At 37.6% G+C, this 18,418-nt stretch overlaps 1 protein-coding gene across 5 annotated transcripts in view; it reads right to left on the bottom strand.

The window, feature by feature from the left end:
* rdgB (retinal degeneration B) overlaps positions 1–18,418 on the bottom strand; it is a 55,862-nt gene that overhangs the window by 24,282 nt on the left and 13,162 nt on the right. For 4 of the 5 annotated variants that reach the window (XM_023170796.2, XM_023170798.2, XM_074182221.1 and 1 more), the window contains exons 2-10: positions 12,132–12,278; positions 8,754–8,886; positions 7,792–7,995; positions 6,319–6,576; positions 4,215–4,364; positions 3,904–4,093; positions 1,105–1,259; positions 955–1,050; positions 684–872 (exon numbers count right to left, since the gene is read on the bottom strand). In XM_023170796.2, the coding sequence (XP_023026564.2) occupies positions 684–872; positions 955–1,050; positions 1,105–1,259; positions 3,904–4,093; positions 4,215–4,364; positions 6,319–6,576; positions 7,792–7,995; positions 8,754–8,886; positions 12,132–12,209 (1,453 nt within the window). In that variant the 5' untranslated portion in view covers positions 12,210–12,278. Of the gene's footprint in view, positions 1–683; positions 873–954; positions 1,051–1,104; positions 1,260–3,903; positions 4,094–4,214; positions 4,365–6,318; positions 6,577–7,791; positions 7,996–8,753; positions 8,887–12,131; positions 12,279–16,479; positions 16,499–18,418 lie in introns of those variants that run through there. The other variant, XM_074182219.1, reaches the window with a different exon arrangement.

Raw genomic sequence — 18,418 nt, forward strand, 5'->3', positions numbered from 1 at the left:
CACAGTTACTCAACCAGAAATGGAAAATTGTTAAGTATTCCTAGACACAGATCCTCTAAATTTGAATAGTCACCCAAATATATGGGAATAAAATTATTCAATCACCTACCTGATCACTTTAAAACCATGAGTTTGATGTCATTTAAAAGAGAAGTTAAAAATTTGCTCCCGTCTAAGGCTTATTACACTGTCAGTGAATTCCTTTTAGACGACTTTAGCTGATTGTGGTCCAGACTTTCATCCTGATTTTATTATTTTATTATACATCCTATATTGACCAATCTTGTTTTTTTTTTCTTTATATTTTATACATTTTTATACTTTAAAACTACTTAGATATTTTATCTTTATGTATGTTTATTTTCTTTATACTATTTCAACGTGTTGTACTGACATGTCCTATACGTTGTTAACGTTGGGGGGCGCCAAGATCAAACCCTATCCTCCCTAATGATAATCCTAGGCCTGTTCCTGTGTGAGCCAAGTCTGCATAGAGTTCTGATGGGGAAATTACCTACAATTTACTTTTGGCGCATTAACATTTTCTCTAAAATCATCCCTAATAAATTCATCAAAGCAAACTATACGAAACGTACCCGAATTTTTCTTTTGATCTCATTTTGTATATGCTTCAAATATAATATATGATTTAACCATATTGAAAATATGAAGATATGACTTACCCAGAACGCTACCAGCATGAAATATCAATATCAATACTGTGGTGTTGCATGGGAGATGTCCAGGCAAAGCAATCGGAGACTCTGGACAAGAAGCATCAAGAGAGTTCATTTTGCCTCTCTGCATGTGTCGTCTAGCGCCTCTCTCGCTCGCCACTCGTTGCAAAAATGAAGCCGAGAAAATACTGTCATCTGTGTAAAAATCGTGAAACATTTAAAATTTTGAACCATTTCCAAGGAGGTTAAATTCACTGGCACCCTCGACATTACTCACCATTCGTATCGACTACGGAAGGCGAGTTTGTGTCGCCGTCCTCTTCGTTGAGAAGATCCATCGAACTCCATTTGGCCAAGGAAGAATCTGCCATATCTACGAAAAGTGGATGATTAATTCAGAAGAAATGTGAAACAGCAAATCGTTTACCTTCGCAGTCGAAAAACTCCTCGTCAGATGCAGACTCTGAGTCTCTTCCTAAACTTTCGATTCGCCAATTGGCCACTTGCAGATCGAAACTTTTTATCGATGAGGAACTGGGCGAGTGGAGAGTTCTCGATGGTTGCCATTTGTCGTGTTCTCTTCTGCAATGATCGATAGTTTATTTTGCAAAATATTCAAGTAAAACTTTATTGTGAGACATCAAGTTTCAGCCAATTTCAAACAACTGAAGCATCTACAAGTCATTCTTAAATTCTAACAACTTTTCATTGTTTTTCAAGGCTAATGGCAAAAGAAAAAAAGGTCGATTTTTAATTCAAGGTGGACATCTTTGTATCCCCTATGTGACCATTACCCTTAGAATTTGAATGAGGAAAGTACATAAAAGGTAATTTGTGGAAAAACAATGTCACAAAGTGTTAGGAATCACACGTTAAAAGGTAAGACCTCGTTAGTCCTTAGTTCGCATAAGTTTCTCAACTTCTGAGAGTTGTCGTTCGTATGGGAGCGACAGCTGATTAACGGAGAGAGAGAGAGAGAGAAATACGTTTATTGTCCTAAGAAAGAGTTCTCGTTGACAAACGATTATGAACTATGTCAAAGTAGTATAAAAGTAATTCCTAAAAGCCCATTTATATAAAATAGGGTTTCAAACACATTTTTACGAAACAAAATAAATGCTATACAATTTAAAATTCAAAAAATTTCCTTGAAAAAATATGCTATATTATAGTGACACAGTAGTAAACTATAATTCATAAAAAGCGTTGTCATTGTAAAATTCATCTGAACTAACGGAAAAACAGACTTTAAACAGATTTTTTTAAACTCCAGAAATGTATAAACTCAGAGAAAATTTCAATAGAAAGGAAGAAGAAATCAACATAAATCAACAAAGAAATAGTAGCTGCCGTCTTCTGTGATATAGCCAAAGCATTTGATTGTGTGAATCATAAAATTCTTTTGCGGAAACTCAGTAGATACGGTATAACTGGAATAAGTCTTAAATGGTTTGAGTCATACTTAGCAGATCGCACCCAGATGGTCAAAACCACTTCATACTCAAATGAAGGTAAAATTACTTGCGGCGTCCCACAAGGTTCGGTACTGGGCCCACTTTTATTTTTAATTTACATTAATGACCTATCGTCTATAAACATCCAAGGAAAATTCACTTTATTTGCTGATGATACTACAATTTTATGGCATCCTCCTAACAACCATACATTGTATGAAGTTATTGAGAATGAGATCACGATAGTGAAGGACTGGTTTGACTCAAATCTCTTGAGCTTGAATTTATCAAAAACAAAAGTAGTGTCCTATCGTTGCCAGATTCCAGTCGTACATCTAAATAATATTCAAATAGATAACGTACCAGCTTCTAAATTCCTTGGCTTGTTCATTGACAATGGTTTAAAATTCAACAATCATGTAGATATTTTGAAATCGAAGCTCTCCTCTGGATGTTATGCCATACGAGTAACTGCATTTGAGCTCGGATCTGCAGAAGCTAGAATGGTTTATCATTCCCTTTTTGAACCACACTTCCGTTATAGTATTTGCTTTTGGGATGTGTGTTCTACCACATGCCTTCAATCAGTATTACTAATACAAAAACGTGCAATACGATGCATATACAAAGCCAAGCCTAGGGACTCTTGTCGACCTCTTTTTGCCTCTAACAAAATCCTAACTTTGGTCTCCCTATTTATATACGAGACAATCTGCCTTGTCTTCAAAAATAGGGTATTGTTTAACAACTTGGACGCGCCAATGTATCAAACCAGGCAAAGATTCAGCTTTAAATTACCGCTGCCTTCTTCGTCGCTAGTTAAAGATTCCATTATTTACAACGGTCTTAAAATGTTCAATCACCTTCCTCAAGCTATAAGAACCATAAATGATCTTAGAGCTCTTAAGAAAGAGTTGAAAGACTTGCTCTCTGGGAGACCTTATTATAGCTTAGCAGAATTCTATGATGATAATTTTAATTGAGAAGACTAACTGTAATATCTACGGTATTTTATTGATTTCATTTCATTCAATTTAGTTTAAATTGATTTATTTACATTTTGTTGACCATGTTCTTATATCCTGAACGTTTGTTATTATTTACATGTCTCTTTTCAGTTCATGTTATAACCTACTTTTAGTGATTTTACTTTTGTGATTTCATGTATATGTTATTTATATTTCGCACAAGGCTTTGTCAATAAGAATTTATTCTTCAGACAATAAAGTATATTAAAAAAAAATCTAGCTACCTGCCCTCAATTGCACACAAATAAGTCCATTCATTCTAATCAATAGAACCGAAGCTACGCTCGCCATCAGTGGAATAAAACTGGGGTCAAAATCCAATGCTGTGAGAGTAAGAACAACACAAGCACTTCGTTCTCATCGCTTTTGATAATATCTACCACAGTAGTGTATAAAACGGCAGATATAGAAACCACTACCACTACCTACTAACTTAAACAAATGTATGGCAGGTAATGGAGAACAGTTAGAGCATCTGCTGTGAATTAATGTAGTTTGGAATTTTCAGTTTTCTTTTTTTTGGGAAGTATTATGATTTGAAATACAGAACAGACCTGTACTTTCTATAACAAATTTTGCTGTGATCTTAATGTACTTATTTTTTCATATTTCTGAATGGTAGAATATGACCCACATAATTTTCCTCTTTTTCATTTGTACTTCTGCTCTTGTGGTTATACAAATCAATCTGAGTAAATAAAGAGATTATTATTATTATTAAATCTGTGAGACACACACACTTACTTAACCGTTATAACCTCATCTTCTGGAGACAGATCGGCATCCGAACTAGCAGCAGTATGTATTGTGGGAATGTTAACGTTTTTACTCATCAACGGACTATCTTCAGCTACTTCTATGCTTCCTAGAGTAGCAGCCAACGTTTTACAAGGATCTTCTTTAGAAGTGCTATTGTTCAAGTTGTCATCTTCGTCTGCCAACAAAGTGTCAAATCAAAATGTGTCACAATAATCTCAAATTTACTTCGCATCCAGCTTGATTCCTTTTTGAAATATTTTCGAATTTTGAAATTATTAACAACTAAGATATATTACCTATTTCATCCTCTACATGTCCCATTTTTCTCTTCAGTGCCAACTGCGTCTGCCTTTCGATCTCTCTGATGTCTTCCATCGTTAGACCATGCCATTCGTCCTGCCACGCCCAAGCTTGCCTATGAGCTCTAACCATTGTCTTTCTGAGAGCTGTGCCATCAGAAAATAATATCCGTTTATTATCAATGAGCGTTTCTCATATCAATGAAAAGTAATTATTACCAAGAATGAAGGTAGATGGTTTTTTACATGTTTATAATGCGAAGCGTTAAATCCTCAAAATCTTATACATGCCTTTTTGTATAGTTTGTTACAAAAGTCATATATTTGGAACTGGTATCATGCTTTTCTGTGTGCGCTACATAAATTCATTTAAAGACGTATTGGTTGTTCCCAAATTTACAGTGAATGTGGCACTAATTTCATTGAGAATTCATGAAAGAAGCGGAGGAAAAAGAAAACATATTTTTCTCATTCAGTGTTCCTGCATAACCTCATTTCAATGGTTTAGGTGAAGCTGGAATGAAGACAGTCAAATTCCATTTGGATCTAGTGATGTGCAATCAAATCTTAACATTGTAAAGAGTTGTATACTCTTCTGGCGAAGGTAGAAACTATCTGCTTAAGGGGCCTTTGTGCCCCTTAAGCAGAGACTAATCAGTTCTCACTTCTGGTCACTGCCTCACTTTGAAACCTCTCCCCCGATCTTTCCTCATCAAATGGACAGTTGGCATCTAAATGGCTGAAAAAACAGATGACTACCACTAGATGGCGCTACTAGTATTGAATCCATGTGACTTTCAGCTAAGCCTAACCTTCAAAAGACATGAGAACAAATTTCATAGCTGTTGGACTGTTAGTTTGTAGAATAGAACACTTTAAGGCAACTTTTGTTAGTTTGGGAATGATGGATACAAAGGAATATCGTTTGTTGATGAAGCATTACTTTTTTGCTGAAGCCAAGGGTTGGCTTGATGAAAATTATTTGGACTTTGCACTAGAAAAATCAATCGTTAGGAAGTGGTTTGGTAAGTTTAAACAAGGTGAAATGAGCACCAAGTGAAGTTGAACGAGGTAGCTGATCCCCTAAAGATATCAAAGGAACGTGTTGGACGTGTCGTGCATGAATATTTAGGTATGTGAAAGCTCTGTTCAAAGTGGCAAATATACCGAAAAATAAAATCAAATTTTATCATTTTTTTTCTACGTTAGCCTACGAACTTTTCAAGCCTGTATTTTGGAACAGAGATACAAGTGGTTAAACAAGGATGATAATTTGAATCCTGGAGATCTCGTTTTGATAAAGAACGAATTAGTCCTCTCCAGTAGAAGTTAGCTAGAAAAATAAAAGTGTTTTCAGGAAAAGATGGTATGCCAAAGAAGCTACCCTTCGTACAACCCAAGGTATTCTTCAAGGTATTCTTCAAATGATCCGTAGAAAATGAGGAAAACCCTCAAAAGTTCAGTAAATTCCATTCTCCGAATCGAGAAGTCCGCGCATCCCGGCTAACTAGTAAAATGCAAATTCTGAGAGTCGATTCACGACCGAAAAAGAAACAGCTCAAAAATAGTGAATATGTGCAGTCTCGTTTAATCTCTCCCTCCCCAAAAATTGGTTTAACCTCATAACAAAACGATTGAAAGAGTCCATTATGTCATCGTAAATTAAAGATGGTCTTTCGAGCCGGATTTTTTTGCTTTTCTATGAAAGTAAAAATGTGATACCCCTTAACTCTTACAAAAACTTGGGAACTGAATGTACATAAATTTATAAGGTAGCTTGAGAACTCTCAAAGAATCGCCAAAAAAACTAATTACCAAACGATTGTTTACTGTCACAAATATATATTTACTATATTAGGATCATCTAAATGAATGAAGTATTCTTCTTCTTCTTCTGTTGAAAAGTAATTTTACATGAGTCTTTGTTGTTTGCCAACAGGACCCAGCAACATTTCAAGTTTCTATCACCACCAAGGATATCGCAAGATTCTATTATGAAACCCTTATTTTTCCTAATGTAAAATATCAAATTCGAATGGTAGTCGGATGGGTTACAAACGCAACGTTTGGATTCGCCCGTTGAGGCCAATCCTTGCCTTACCTGTGTCGTGGATGAATCGTTCAATTTTGGTCTGCATCCCCCAATATCGAAACTCCACCCTGCAGAGCTTATAAGCGCACATCAACGATTTTCCGTTGGGCAGAGGCTGTTGTTTGCCGCACACTTCGTCCCAGTATTCCTCCAGCCAATTCGTGGTCAAAGGACCTCTGCCTGATTTCTCGGAGACATAATACAAAGGATCCTCTTCTTTTACGTAATCTGCTCCGTACAGTTGGTCTTTCACCACATCTATCACATCTTTGGAAAAATATATATAGATATTACTTCGGATGAAAAAACTTTCGAAATTATTTAAATTAAACTAATGTAATATATAGAATTCTCGGGCCAGTTTTAGTTGTCATACTCCTCGCAAATGGCTCAAACCCATTTTCATGAACTTTTATATGTATATTCGGTAGGGTCCTAGAATAGGTTTCAATCTATTTTTCATATCCCTAAACGATAAGGATGTTCCACCCCAAACATTTTTTAAAAATTTTTTGGACAACATTTAAAAAAAATTTGTTTATGATGTGGCATCAAAAAATACACATAACTCTCTATTTTTTAATAACCATTTTAGTAATTTATTCATTTTTAACCCTGATCATAGATCAGTTATTCCCTCCAGGCGGAAATTCTCATCCCTACGGAGTAGGGATGAGAACGAAGTTGGTCTCCTGTCTGTCTCACAAAATAAGTCTTCTCTCACTGCCTATAGAGTTTTCGACCACTATTATTGTTTATCCATCGAGCATAGATATTTTGCGATGTCACCGAATCTGTGAATCATCTAACATAATTCTTGAACTCTTTGGATTTGCCAGGCGTGCCACCGCATAATTTACAATTGTAGGTTGGATCGCTACGTAATTTGAATCCATCACGGCTGTGCAACGGCACCCGATCAGTCATTAAACAATTGATGAAAAACGTTATCGAAGCCAGAATTTTGAATGGCAAGTTCCGAAGTGAAAATATATTACTACCACGAATCCCTATTATACCTATAGATGTGCCAATTAATTTTAATCATGTGCAATTTCCAATTAGATTGACACTCGCAATGATTATTAATGAGTCCCAAAGCCAAACAACGTCCATTTGTGGCTTGGATTTGATCACACCAGGTTTTTCACACTGACAATTCTGATATTTTTTTTCAATTACACACGATTATGATTGAATCAATATTCTTCTGCAAAGCATTCAAACTTCATTCCAACTTTCCCAAGAAAAATTTGCTGTTTATAATAGATAAATTGAGACTCGAATTTTTGAACATATTTTACGTTTTTCAATTTGGCCGGTAGCTCATTATAAATTATAAGACAACTATGCGAAATGCAAGATGAAATTGTGGTTTATAAAATTGAATCAATGCTACATGTCTGTGTGTTGAATATAATTATTAATAATCATCGCTCATGATGTGAGCAGCTATGAATACCTAATTTTTTTTCTACTTGCCTACAATTCTGTTTCTCAGATCACCGCCGGACAAGTGAAAAACATTTTCCTGGTGGCCATTATCGGGGTAGTAATAAGTCTCTATTTCCAGTGAAAATTTCTCTACGAACGGACAAGTGTATCTGGTCTTCGTGTACGGGTACGCATTCCAGGCTTCCTCTTCCACCATCAGGGCCGTCTTTGGCAAAATGCCTTTTATCCATCCTTCAGAAATTAAGATAGTATTAGAAGTGTAACCCAAAATGATGGAAAGTAATTATCAAAGGTGTGACTAAAAACCATAAAATGGATTACAAAACATGCATTTATTGTATACGATAAAATAAAACTACAAAATACAGCAAGCCGCCATATCTTGAACGCTAATCAGAGCGAATTACGTCATGTTAGAGTAAACAAACGAATATGACATCTTGTATAAAACAATAGTGATACTCGAAGCTAGTTTTTTTTAGATTTTTTAACGACTTAATATTGTTTACACTGAGTGTTATTGAAAGAACATGAGCCATGAACCAAGGATTTACAAAGGCAACCAGTGGTAATGTGCTTAGAATCGACTTGTTGGTACTGGGAGAGTTTCTGGCATCAAATAAATACTTTTGTTCGGCAGAATTTAGAAATGGTAAAACTTTCAAGTCAACACAAATATAATTTTTCGAAAACAAATAATAAAAATTAATCCAAAGCCTTTGAAAGGTACTTGTAGTATGATATTAGAGGTTATGCTATTGAAATGATATTCATAAAACTGCGTACTTAACACACACACACACACACCGATTTATTTATTCCAGGACATCTTAAAGCGATGATGTAATAAGTTACATACAGGTAATCTAATGTGTGCACACTAAAAGGTAACAAAACAATTGTGAAAGATACGAGATATGAAACCTAACCTCAAAAAAGTTTGTTTATTATTGAATATAATCCTCGCCCAAGATAATTATTATACCAACCTGGTAAATGGCTGCCTACATGATATATTTTCCTGGTATATTGTCCTTGTCCGCCAGGCCCATCAGTGTAAGGTTCGTTGATCAATATTTCAACACCGCTACCAGCTCCACTGCTCTCTTCCCGACTCTTTTTCTGTAATGAATAACAACAAATTGATAATCCATATAAGTATACCTTTTTTCTTATTAGCAGAACGTAATGAACGCTCACCATAAATACAAAACGCTAACAGGGTGCTCAAACAAAATTCCCGGACTTACGAAACATTTTCTACTGTTGAGAAGAGGTGACATTTACCTCCAGGGTAAAAGCAATGTCCGATACAGAGTCAACTTTGAAGTGGAACCTGAATCCATTTTTTTTTTGTAGGTGGTGCTGTTTGGCATAGTACCTGGTGCAAAACCGACCGGCAGCCGAGCCGCACTCGCGAGGGAAAACACTATTCTGCTTCCGGTGCCAGCCGTGGGTCTACAGGGCTAACCAGGTAGCCCCAAAACTTGGTTCTCGGTAGTCGAGGAAGGGGCCCCAACAATCGACCCACTCGGAGGGGTCATAGGCAAGGTGGTGGGACCCATAACAATGATTTGACTACATATGAGAACCCTGGCAATGACAACGAGAGTAGTGAGCCTGCACCAAGAGATACACGGCGAGAATGCACGCTCTGTGGTGTGAAACACATCCGGAATATGCCGCCTTTTTCGCCCAAAACCTTCCTATCTTCGACTGCAGGGCTATATAGCTATATAGTTGACCTAGTGTTCGGAGGACGGATATATGAGCAGAGAGGGTCGAAGAGATAAGTCGCTAGACGTGAAGAGAACTTGCTCATCGATAGATGTGTAACGCAGGACTCGAAACAGTATAAGCTCAGATGCTTTGCGGTATCTGACAAAGTAGTGAAATATCTTGAACAACATACCACTCTGGTGGATTCGCTTCACCATAACATCTGGTCAGGCCTAGAGTCCTAGGTGGGTCACTTTCAGAAGGGTTGTATTTCTGGGCGGTTTCCTCAGCCCCCTTCTCTTCTGCATCTCACTATTGCCATTATCCGTTGCTCTCAGAAATACTCGACGGTTCAAAAGTGGCTCCTCCGGAAACTGGAGGCATAAGATCATCCATTTATTTTATATGGATGATCTTGAATTTTATGCCTTTGGAGAAAAGGATCTCCATCAGTCCTTGAGGGTGGTGGAAGAGTACACGCATGCCATCGGTATGAAATTCAGGATAGACAAATGCGCAATGGTCCATCTCAGATGACGATGCGGGGACTACGGAGAGGATGTGCACCTCGTAGATAGAAGCATCCTGCACCATCTGGATGCCGGATAGGCGTATACTTACCTCGGGGTGGAACAACGCCACTCACAATACGTAATAGCAGTGAAGAACTCTCTCCGCGGCAAGTATCAGCACAAACTCCGATAGAGCTGGTCAACGGAACTGTCTGGGAAGAACAAAGTTGCTGCAACGAATATGCTTGCCGTTACAATCCAACTCTACCCGTTTGGAGTAGTGAAGGAGGAGGTGTATCAACTCGACGTAAAGACCCGCAAATTGATGCACCTCCATAGGAGTTTGCATCCCAAATCGTCCGTTGTACCGTTGTACTTTCCCCGACAACGGGCAGGCCGCGGACTTTCGAGTTTGGAGTGTCCCCATAACAGAATAGTACTAGATGGAGCATGTTAAGTCGTCAGGAGTTCTCTGTATGGACCACCGCAACCATGAAAGAACAGGAATTGGGACATTTCCCTTTAGGGCAGCTGCCCGAGCAGCTGATGAACTCGGTATAGTTTTCGACTCTGAACGAGGTGACCACAACTCCGTCACCGAGTTGGAACGCGTTCAGCAAAATGCCCATATAAAAGCCGCAGAGATCACTTCACCCCTGCGGCAGTACAAGGATAAGCCAAAGCATGGGGTCTTCTTCAACAACATTGAAGACCTTGGCTTATCAAAGCGCCCGACCTTCGCTTTCCCCACGTCAAGTAGGCTGAAACTGAGCGGTTCATCATAACCTGACAGGTTGGTGCCTCAAACAACTCAGTCTACTGCAGTCGCAGTCTAGAGATTCCTGGAACAAGGTGCTGGTCCTGTCGCGATACGCCTGCGACCCTAACGCTAGTTGCACACACACCGATTTTGGACGGCCGATTTCATACCGGTCGTCCAAATTCCAATAGTGAACCACATAAGGGAACGGGACCTTGCACACATGTCTACCGGTATAAAATCGGCCGTCCAAAATCGGTGTGGGTGCAACTAGCGTAATACACTTGCTGTCAGCATGTCCAGCATTTGTGGTCTGAGTCCATCGGCATAATGCCGCCCTGACGCTAGTTGCACACACACCGATTTTGGACGGCCGACTTTGTACCGGTCGTCCAAATTCCATTAGTGAACCACATGTGGGAACGGGACCTGACACACACGCCTACCGGTGATCGTCGCCGGTAAAATACCGGTGAGCAGCCGTCCACTGCCACTGTAGCAGTACCGGCAGTACCGGGAAGTAGTGGCGTACATGACTAAATACACTATTGCATACTCACCGGTTTTTTACCGACCATTCCAGTGTCGAATGCTCGGTGAAATTGTAGTTACTACGCATTAACTTCGTTTTGGTGGTGCGTGCTAATTACGACAACAAAGCAACTGATGGTTTGACCGATACAAATCTGGTGAGTGTGCAAGCACCCGCTATCAATAAAATATCGGCCGATTTTATACTGGCCGTCCAAAATCGGGGTGTGTGCAACTAGCGTGGACAGTCCTTTACTACCATCTACGGTACTTTTACGGTATTGACGAGACACCGGTGTTGCCTTACGCTCCGGGGGATATTGAGTTCGTTGTGGGTAACGAGAACTGCCGACTTTATTCGAACTATTCATCTCCCACCTTCAGGCAAGCTAATGAGCTGATGTAGTTCTTCTCGACCATTACAGTAAGACGGTATTTATCGTAGAGTTTTCAACTTCTGGCGAGACAACTATCGTCCGAATAGAGGAGGAAAACCGGATAAAATATCAAGATTTTTTCTTCGACCTCCTCTGACTCTATCCAGAATACTCTGTCAAGGTGATTGGAGTCCTTGGTGAAATGATGCCTTCTTTGCTCTTGAATCTCAAGATCATACTGGCTTGCCGCACTAAGGCAGAAATCTTAGCCGGACAAATGCAGAAAGTTATTATTCTCGGACCCAATCATCACTTACCCCACGGTTTGGGGAGTGATCAATAGTTGGTATTACTGGCGCTCCGTCCTGAATGCATCGGGACTTCTGGGGATAGGGTCTGACTTTAGGTTAAAACAAGATGATAATAATACAATAATGAGGTAGTATGACAAACAATTAAATATCTTACTGCAATCATGTAGAGCTGCGCTATTCTGTATTCCTCTACCGTGAGGGGTAGAGGAATACGATATTCTTTGATGAGCATGGCTGACGAGGACTTTCCTCTTCGGCTATGTAAGTAAAAACCAACTCCAAATCCTCCTCATTTCCGTTCCTAAAACAAACAAAAATATTAGCCAACAAACCATAGTTTTGAAAAACAAGGTTCAAGTAGAAGCGGTCAATTAAGAAAAATTTGGGAATTGAAGACTTCAACAATGAAAAATAAAGTTGGTGAACTGACCCAACCTAAGTAATTGAAGATAGAACTGGAACTTCCGCCTTAGAATAAATCCAAAACAAATTTTTTTGGTATTCGATATCATAACCATATTTGGTCACCGGTTATGACCTTTTTAAGGTTGACGCCGTTTTGGTAAAAATTCAGCAATTTTGCTGAACTAATAGTCCTCTTCAAGAGGAAGATCAAGATGGTCGCTTGGTGATCGAAACACATGTCGAGGTTTGGTGTTGGGAAAAAACTCCTGTAAAATTCACAATTTTAGATGTATGGTTAAAGATGTCCTATCATTATTTTTCGACTTGTCAAAAGCCTTTGATACAGTGTGTATTGAAACTTTAATAGATAAATTGGTGCCTCTAGGACTTCCAGCCAGTATAATAAAGTGGATACAATCATATATGACAGATAGAACCATGATAGTGAGATGCAATAATTCAATTTTACACAGTCAGGCTGTGAAACTTGGGGTACCACAGGGTTCAGTTCTTGGGCCACTGCTGTTTCTTCTTTATGTAAATGATCTTCCACAATATTTAGAAAACGTTCATGTTACCATGTTTGCCGACGACACAACGATAACAATATCCGATCAGGATGCAGAACAGCTTGCAGTTAAACTGGAAATGGTTGTAAATCAATTTTCATCCTGGTGTCAGAGAAATAGTTAATTCTAAACACGTCCAAATCGGTAATTGTCAAATTTTTTCACCGAAAATTGTTACCCAACGAACTTTTTGTAATTGACGACATCCAACCCTCTATGGAAACTATATTTTTAGGCACTCATTTTTAGATGAGAGTATAAATTGGGGTAGACACATTGAAAGTGTGTGTTCAAAACTAAATAAAACCTATTTCGCTATTAAACAAATGAAATCAACCTTGCTAAGCATTTACTATGCTATGGCATATGCACATATTAATATGAATACATTGGCATGGGGTCGAGCAAGAGAATTCTTGAGAGTGTTTGTTTCCCAAAAGCGTTTAGTAAGATTGATTTTTAACTTGAATTATCAAGACAGTTGTCGATCTATCTTTAAAGAAAATAAAATTCTTACGGTGCCTGCTGTGTACATTTTTCGATGTATTATCTTTGCCAAACAGAATATAGATAATTATTCGTGTAATTCTGAGAAACATGAATATAACACCAGACACGGCAACTTATTGAAAATTCCTAAACATAGAACGACATTCTATGAGAGGTCTCCGGATTACAATGCAATCATATATTACAATAAACTACCAGAATCACTCAAACGGACTGGAAGTAACATCATATTTCAAAAGAAAGTTAAAGACTTGCTATTAGAGAAATGCTACTATAGTTTCCAAGAATTTTTAGACGATAATTTCTGAAAAGTAAAATATGAACTAGATCTGTATACGTTTTTATATATTTCAATTGTGTATGTGTTTATATGTATGCATAAATTTATTTCTTTTTTTTCTTTTTAGTGACGTCTTGTATAAATATTAACATTTTTAAATTTATACCTAGTATTAATTCTGATTATTGATTGACTTACCATATATACACTATGTATCGTGAATGGTGAATAAAATATTATTATATTATTATTATTATTATAATTATCAATGTGAGTGTTCCACATTTTTGTTCCTCACCGCATACATACAACTATAAAAATGCTTTTGACATTTGTTAGATCGAATCAAACAACAACATTGGATATTTAAAATAAATAATACATTTTCCACTTTTTAACCGACTCATTTATGCACGCCTATGGAACAGTTACCTTAAAATGATTTATTACGCCGCTGTTTAAGGAAATGGATTACAACATAAGAAATTGAATATAAACAAATGGGAGGTTCTTCTGATCTTCCATACTGAAATGGAGCTTTCACACTCGACTCTTGATTCATACTTGTTTATAAGAAGTTTAAATGCAAAATTAGTTTTGGGTAATAAGAATAAACCACTTTTGGATTCTGATTTGCTCATAGCGTCCAGCATCAGTACAAAATACAACACCAACCATTTTCTAATGGGATTAAAGCTGCTCATAAGGCTTCATACATCACAAACCTACAATAATTGAATTATAAGTGAAATGATCAAGGTTAATTGAATCTAAGACATATTTCAATTCCAGTCCACTGAGTCATATCTTCTGAATACTGGATAACCTAAAAGTATTTCTACGAATTCTTTAGGAAGAGGGCAATGAGAGGCAAAAGTAATATACACACATCGGAAAAGTCTAGGGATATTTTTATAACATACTAAATATCATAAAAATAAATGCATGAGGTCGTTTGATTTCGATTAAATTGGTACACTCGACCACCCTGTAGATTTCTATGGGTTGAACAAAGCCTGCAAAAACGGTAACTAATCTTTTATCAAGTTTTTTACAAACTGTAGGTTTTCGGCTAAAATGAATAATCCGAAAGTGTCGAGTTTGTACATTCTATGCAGTTCTTGCTCAGCAATTAAACTGGAAATATTGTGCTTTAACATGGAACACCATCACTTACCATTGGCTGAGATGAATAGAGCTGTAGGGCTTCTTCAAGGTGGTATGCGACAAAATGGTGTAGCTCTTCGTTTGGGGGTCTCCCAAAGTGTTATCAGTCGATTGTGGCGGCGTTTCCGTGAAACTGGCAGTCCAGCCGAACAACATACAGGGCGAGGACGCGCTACAACTGCAGTTCAACACCGATTTTTGGTCTTAACCCCAAGAAGACAACCGACAATCACAGCACCTGAGTTGGTTAACGTGTTGCAGCAGACGCACCAGGTAACCATTGGTCGTGATACTGTCAGAAATCGACTGCATGAAGCAGATCTCCACAACAGAAGGCCACTTAGATGTCCACCTTTGTCGAGAGGCAATCGCGGTAGAAGATTAGAGTGGTGGCAAGAACATCAAAACTGGGATGCAAATGATTGGGCCACAGTTTTGTTTACAGACGAATCCAGATTTGGATTTCATCCAGATTCTCGTCGAGTAAGACTGTGGAGACGACCTGGAAATAATGAACGTTTAAGACACGTCCAGGAAGTCCACACATACAGAGGTGGTACAGTAATGCTATGAAGCGGAATCATGTTCGGCGGCAGAACCGATCTCGTTTTTCCAAATCGCTTCCTCACAGCTCGACAGTACCTCGACACCATTCTTCTACCTATCGTCCGTCCGTTTGCTGGTGCTGTTGGTGAAAACTTCCACCTAATGCACGATAATGCTCGTCCACATGTCGCGCGTCTAGTGACTGACTGGCTCACCAACGAAGGAGTTGATGTATTGACATGGCCAGTACAATCATCGGACCTGAATCCCATCGAGCATGTGTGGGACATGCTTCAACGAAGAATTACTCCGCATATGGGGAACATTCACACAACGTTTCAATTGAGAGAGCTTTCAATCGCTGAATGGGCAAATGTACCTCAACAAGACATTGACAATCTCATTTTGTCGATGCACGATAGATGTAGGGCCGTAATAAACCAGCGTGTAGGCCATACTTTGAACTGATTCCAATTTTTTTTGTATTATGATTTTTTTTCGGGGTGCCAAAGAAGAGCCATATTTTTTTTTAGTTTTGCTTATATGCGCACTCAGTATTTTTGACCATTTAATAAATTTTGTTGTAAGTTACATTCGTTTAATAATCACCCGTCAACTTTTGTTTCCCTGAAGCGATCTAAAAAAAATTATTTCCATTTTTAAAAATATCCCTAGACTTTTCCGATGTGTGTATATACGTATATACAAACTTCTAACGGTTGATTAAACATCGAACAATCAGAACACGCCGAGTCAAACATAAATATTTTGAAATGACGGTTTGCAACCGGTAGTGAAATCCACTTTTCATTGATCTATTCCAGACTCACGAAGGAAACAAGGAATGCGGACTACATAAATAGTCTGACAGTAGGTTATTTCCAACAAAATACTTCTAAGTCATGGAAGTGGCCAAAACTTGATTAAAGTCAATGATAACGTATTCAAGTAAAGCTTTTTTGTGATATTATCACAACATACATAACTACTTTAAATTATAATAACTTTATAATAACTTAACGTACTTAATGACTAATAATGTGGAATTGGTCTTCACATTCAAAAAATTATTTGTATTCTCTTTTATTCATTCAAGAAACTACTTCTATGTTCTTTTCTTGTTTGACCAATATCAAGTTTAGAAAAGAACCACAAGTTAATTCATACACGCGCCCTCTAAAAACATCGCCTGTTTTTTGACGAAGAAAGACTTGAACATAGCTTAGATAACACACAATAATCGGAACAAATTTATTAAAAACAATACAAACAAAATTTCAGTATCGAATGGATCAAGAGTATATAAACAAACTTGTGGTTCCTGTTCCTAACTTCATATTGGTCAAACGAGAAGAACCGTTTACCAACGAATAAAAGAGCGTAGAACAGCTATCAACGAATACGAGTGACACACTGGCCATTTGGTGATGAGACTTCTAGTCGTCCTCACGGTCGAAGCATATACCACTGAAGATTTCTGCCGCAGTAGCATGCGAAACGTTTGGTTCTATTTGACCAGTTCGGAGTTTGTTCTCTCTAAACAAAAAATACAGTTCAATTTACAGGCCGGCAGCTGGATCAGTTGATCGAATTTGTTAATTCCATCCACCCTTCGAATAAATTCATTACTGAGATGGAAGCGAATAACTCTATAAATTTTCCATCTTACATGGACATCGTTATACACAATTCATCTGTAGGTATATCCATTTCACGTAAACTAGCAGCATTCAGCAGTCTGATCCACATACTATTGAATGTAAAAGAACTGATTTTCATAAAACATATTGCTGTTAACAACGGTTACGAAGTAGTGGATATTATCGACTCAATTCTTTCTAAAAAATTGCAGAAACAAACTATGAACCAGGTATATTCAGTTTCCAAGAATGATACTGAACATTACGTAACTCACCTTACTTTGGTGATCCTCCTATTGATATAGCTTGTTCTTGTCTAAAATTGTATATCAGACAAACCGAAAGATCTGTTTCCAGAAGAATAAAGGAGCATAGAAGTAGTTTTATTAATGGAAAGACCAATTCAACATTCGCGAATCATTTTTTGTAAAACAGACACGAGTCCAATCACGATGATGACGTATGGCATTTGGAAGAGAAAGGTTCAAAACTCACCTTTGAGAATGTTTAGAAATCAATAGATGTAAAAATTCCAGATAATTGCTCAATGATTAAATAGACTTGAATTGTTCCCCGTTATTGAATTTAGTTCGCAACGAGTAAATTGGTAATTAGGAGAGATTTCAGATGCAGGTAAAATGATAGCTCATTATTCTCCAGTCTTTGAGTTGTTCCTAGATGGATAAAAAGTTCAGGTAATGAATTTATCGTGGTGTTCCCCAGGGATCCATATTTCTCCAATGAGCTTGTTGAAAATGATACTGGTTTGCTTATAGACTGATCGAGCTAGGGGTATATTATACTCATCAATCCTAATCGGTTCCAATACCTCTTTATATTTGCAAAAAAAAAATTCTCGAAGCAAGAGTTTAAATTTGCCGCGTGTCTGTTGACCAATAAAATTGATCGTGCCTACAGCGGTGTTGCCAAGTGTTAATTATTTTAACAAAAATACGAAATTATGAAACATTAGAAAGAGTACATTGTCTCATACATTCAAGAGAGATAGCTGACTGGGTGGCAATATGGTTAATATATAAAGTTAAATTTCTTATTTTTGGTGGGTGACATGAATGCATAACTGATTTATTTTATTAGGATTCATAAGCCTTCGAAAGCCATTTAAAAATATAGCTCGTTAAATTCTATTTAGAACCGAGTACATTTCATTTCATATCGAGAATTTTTTCATGAATTTAAACGTTAACGGGTTTATATACACTTCCATTATTGAAATTTCTGTGATATCAACATGAAAATGTCTACTGGATTTTCATCAAGTATCGATGAGATCTATATAACTTTATAATGAGCCAACTGAATA

Source organism: Leptinotarsa decemlineata, unplaced genomic scaffold (assembly GCF_025532065.1).
Source record: "Leptinotarsa decemlineata unplaced genomic scaffold, Ldec_3_MD MMD2_tig00026328_RagTag_RagTag, whole genome shotgun sequence".
Taxonomy (NCBI): Eukaryota; Metazoa; Arthropoda; class Insecta; order Coleoptera; family Chrysomelidae; genus Leptinotarsa; species Leptinotarsa decemlineata.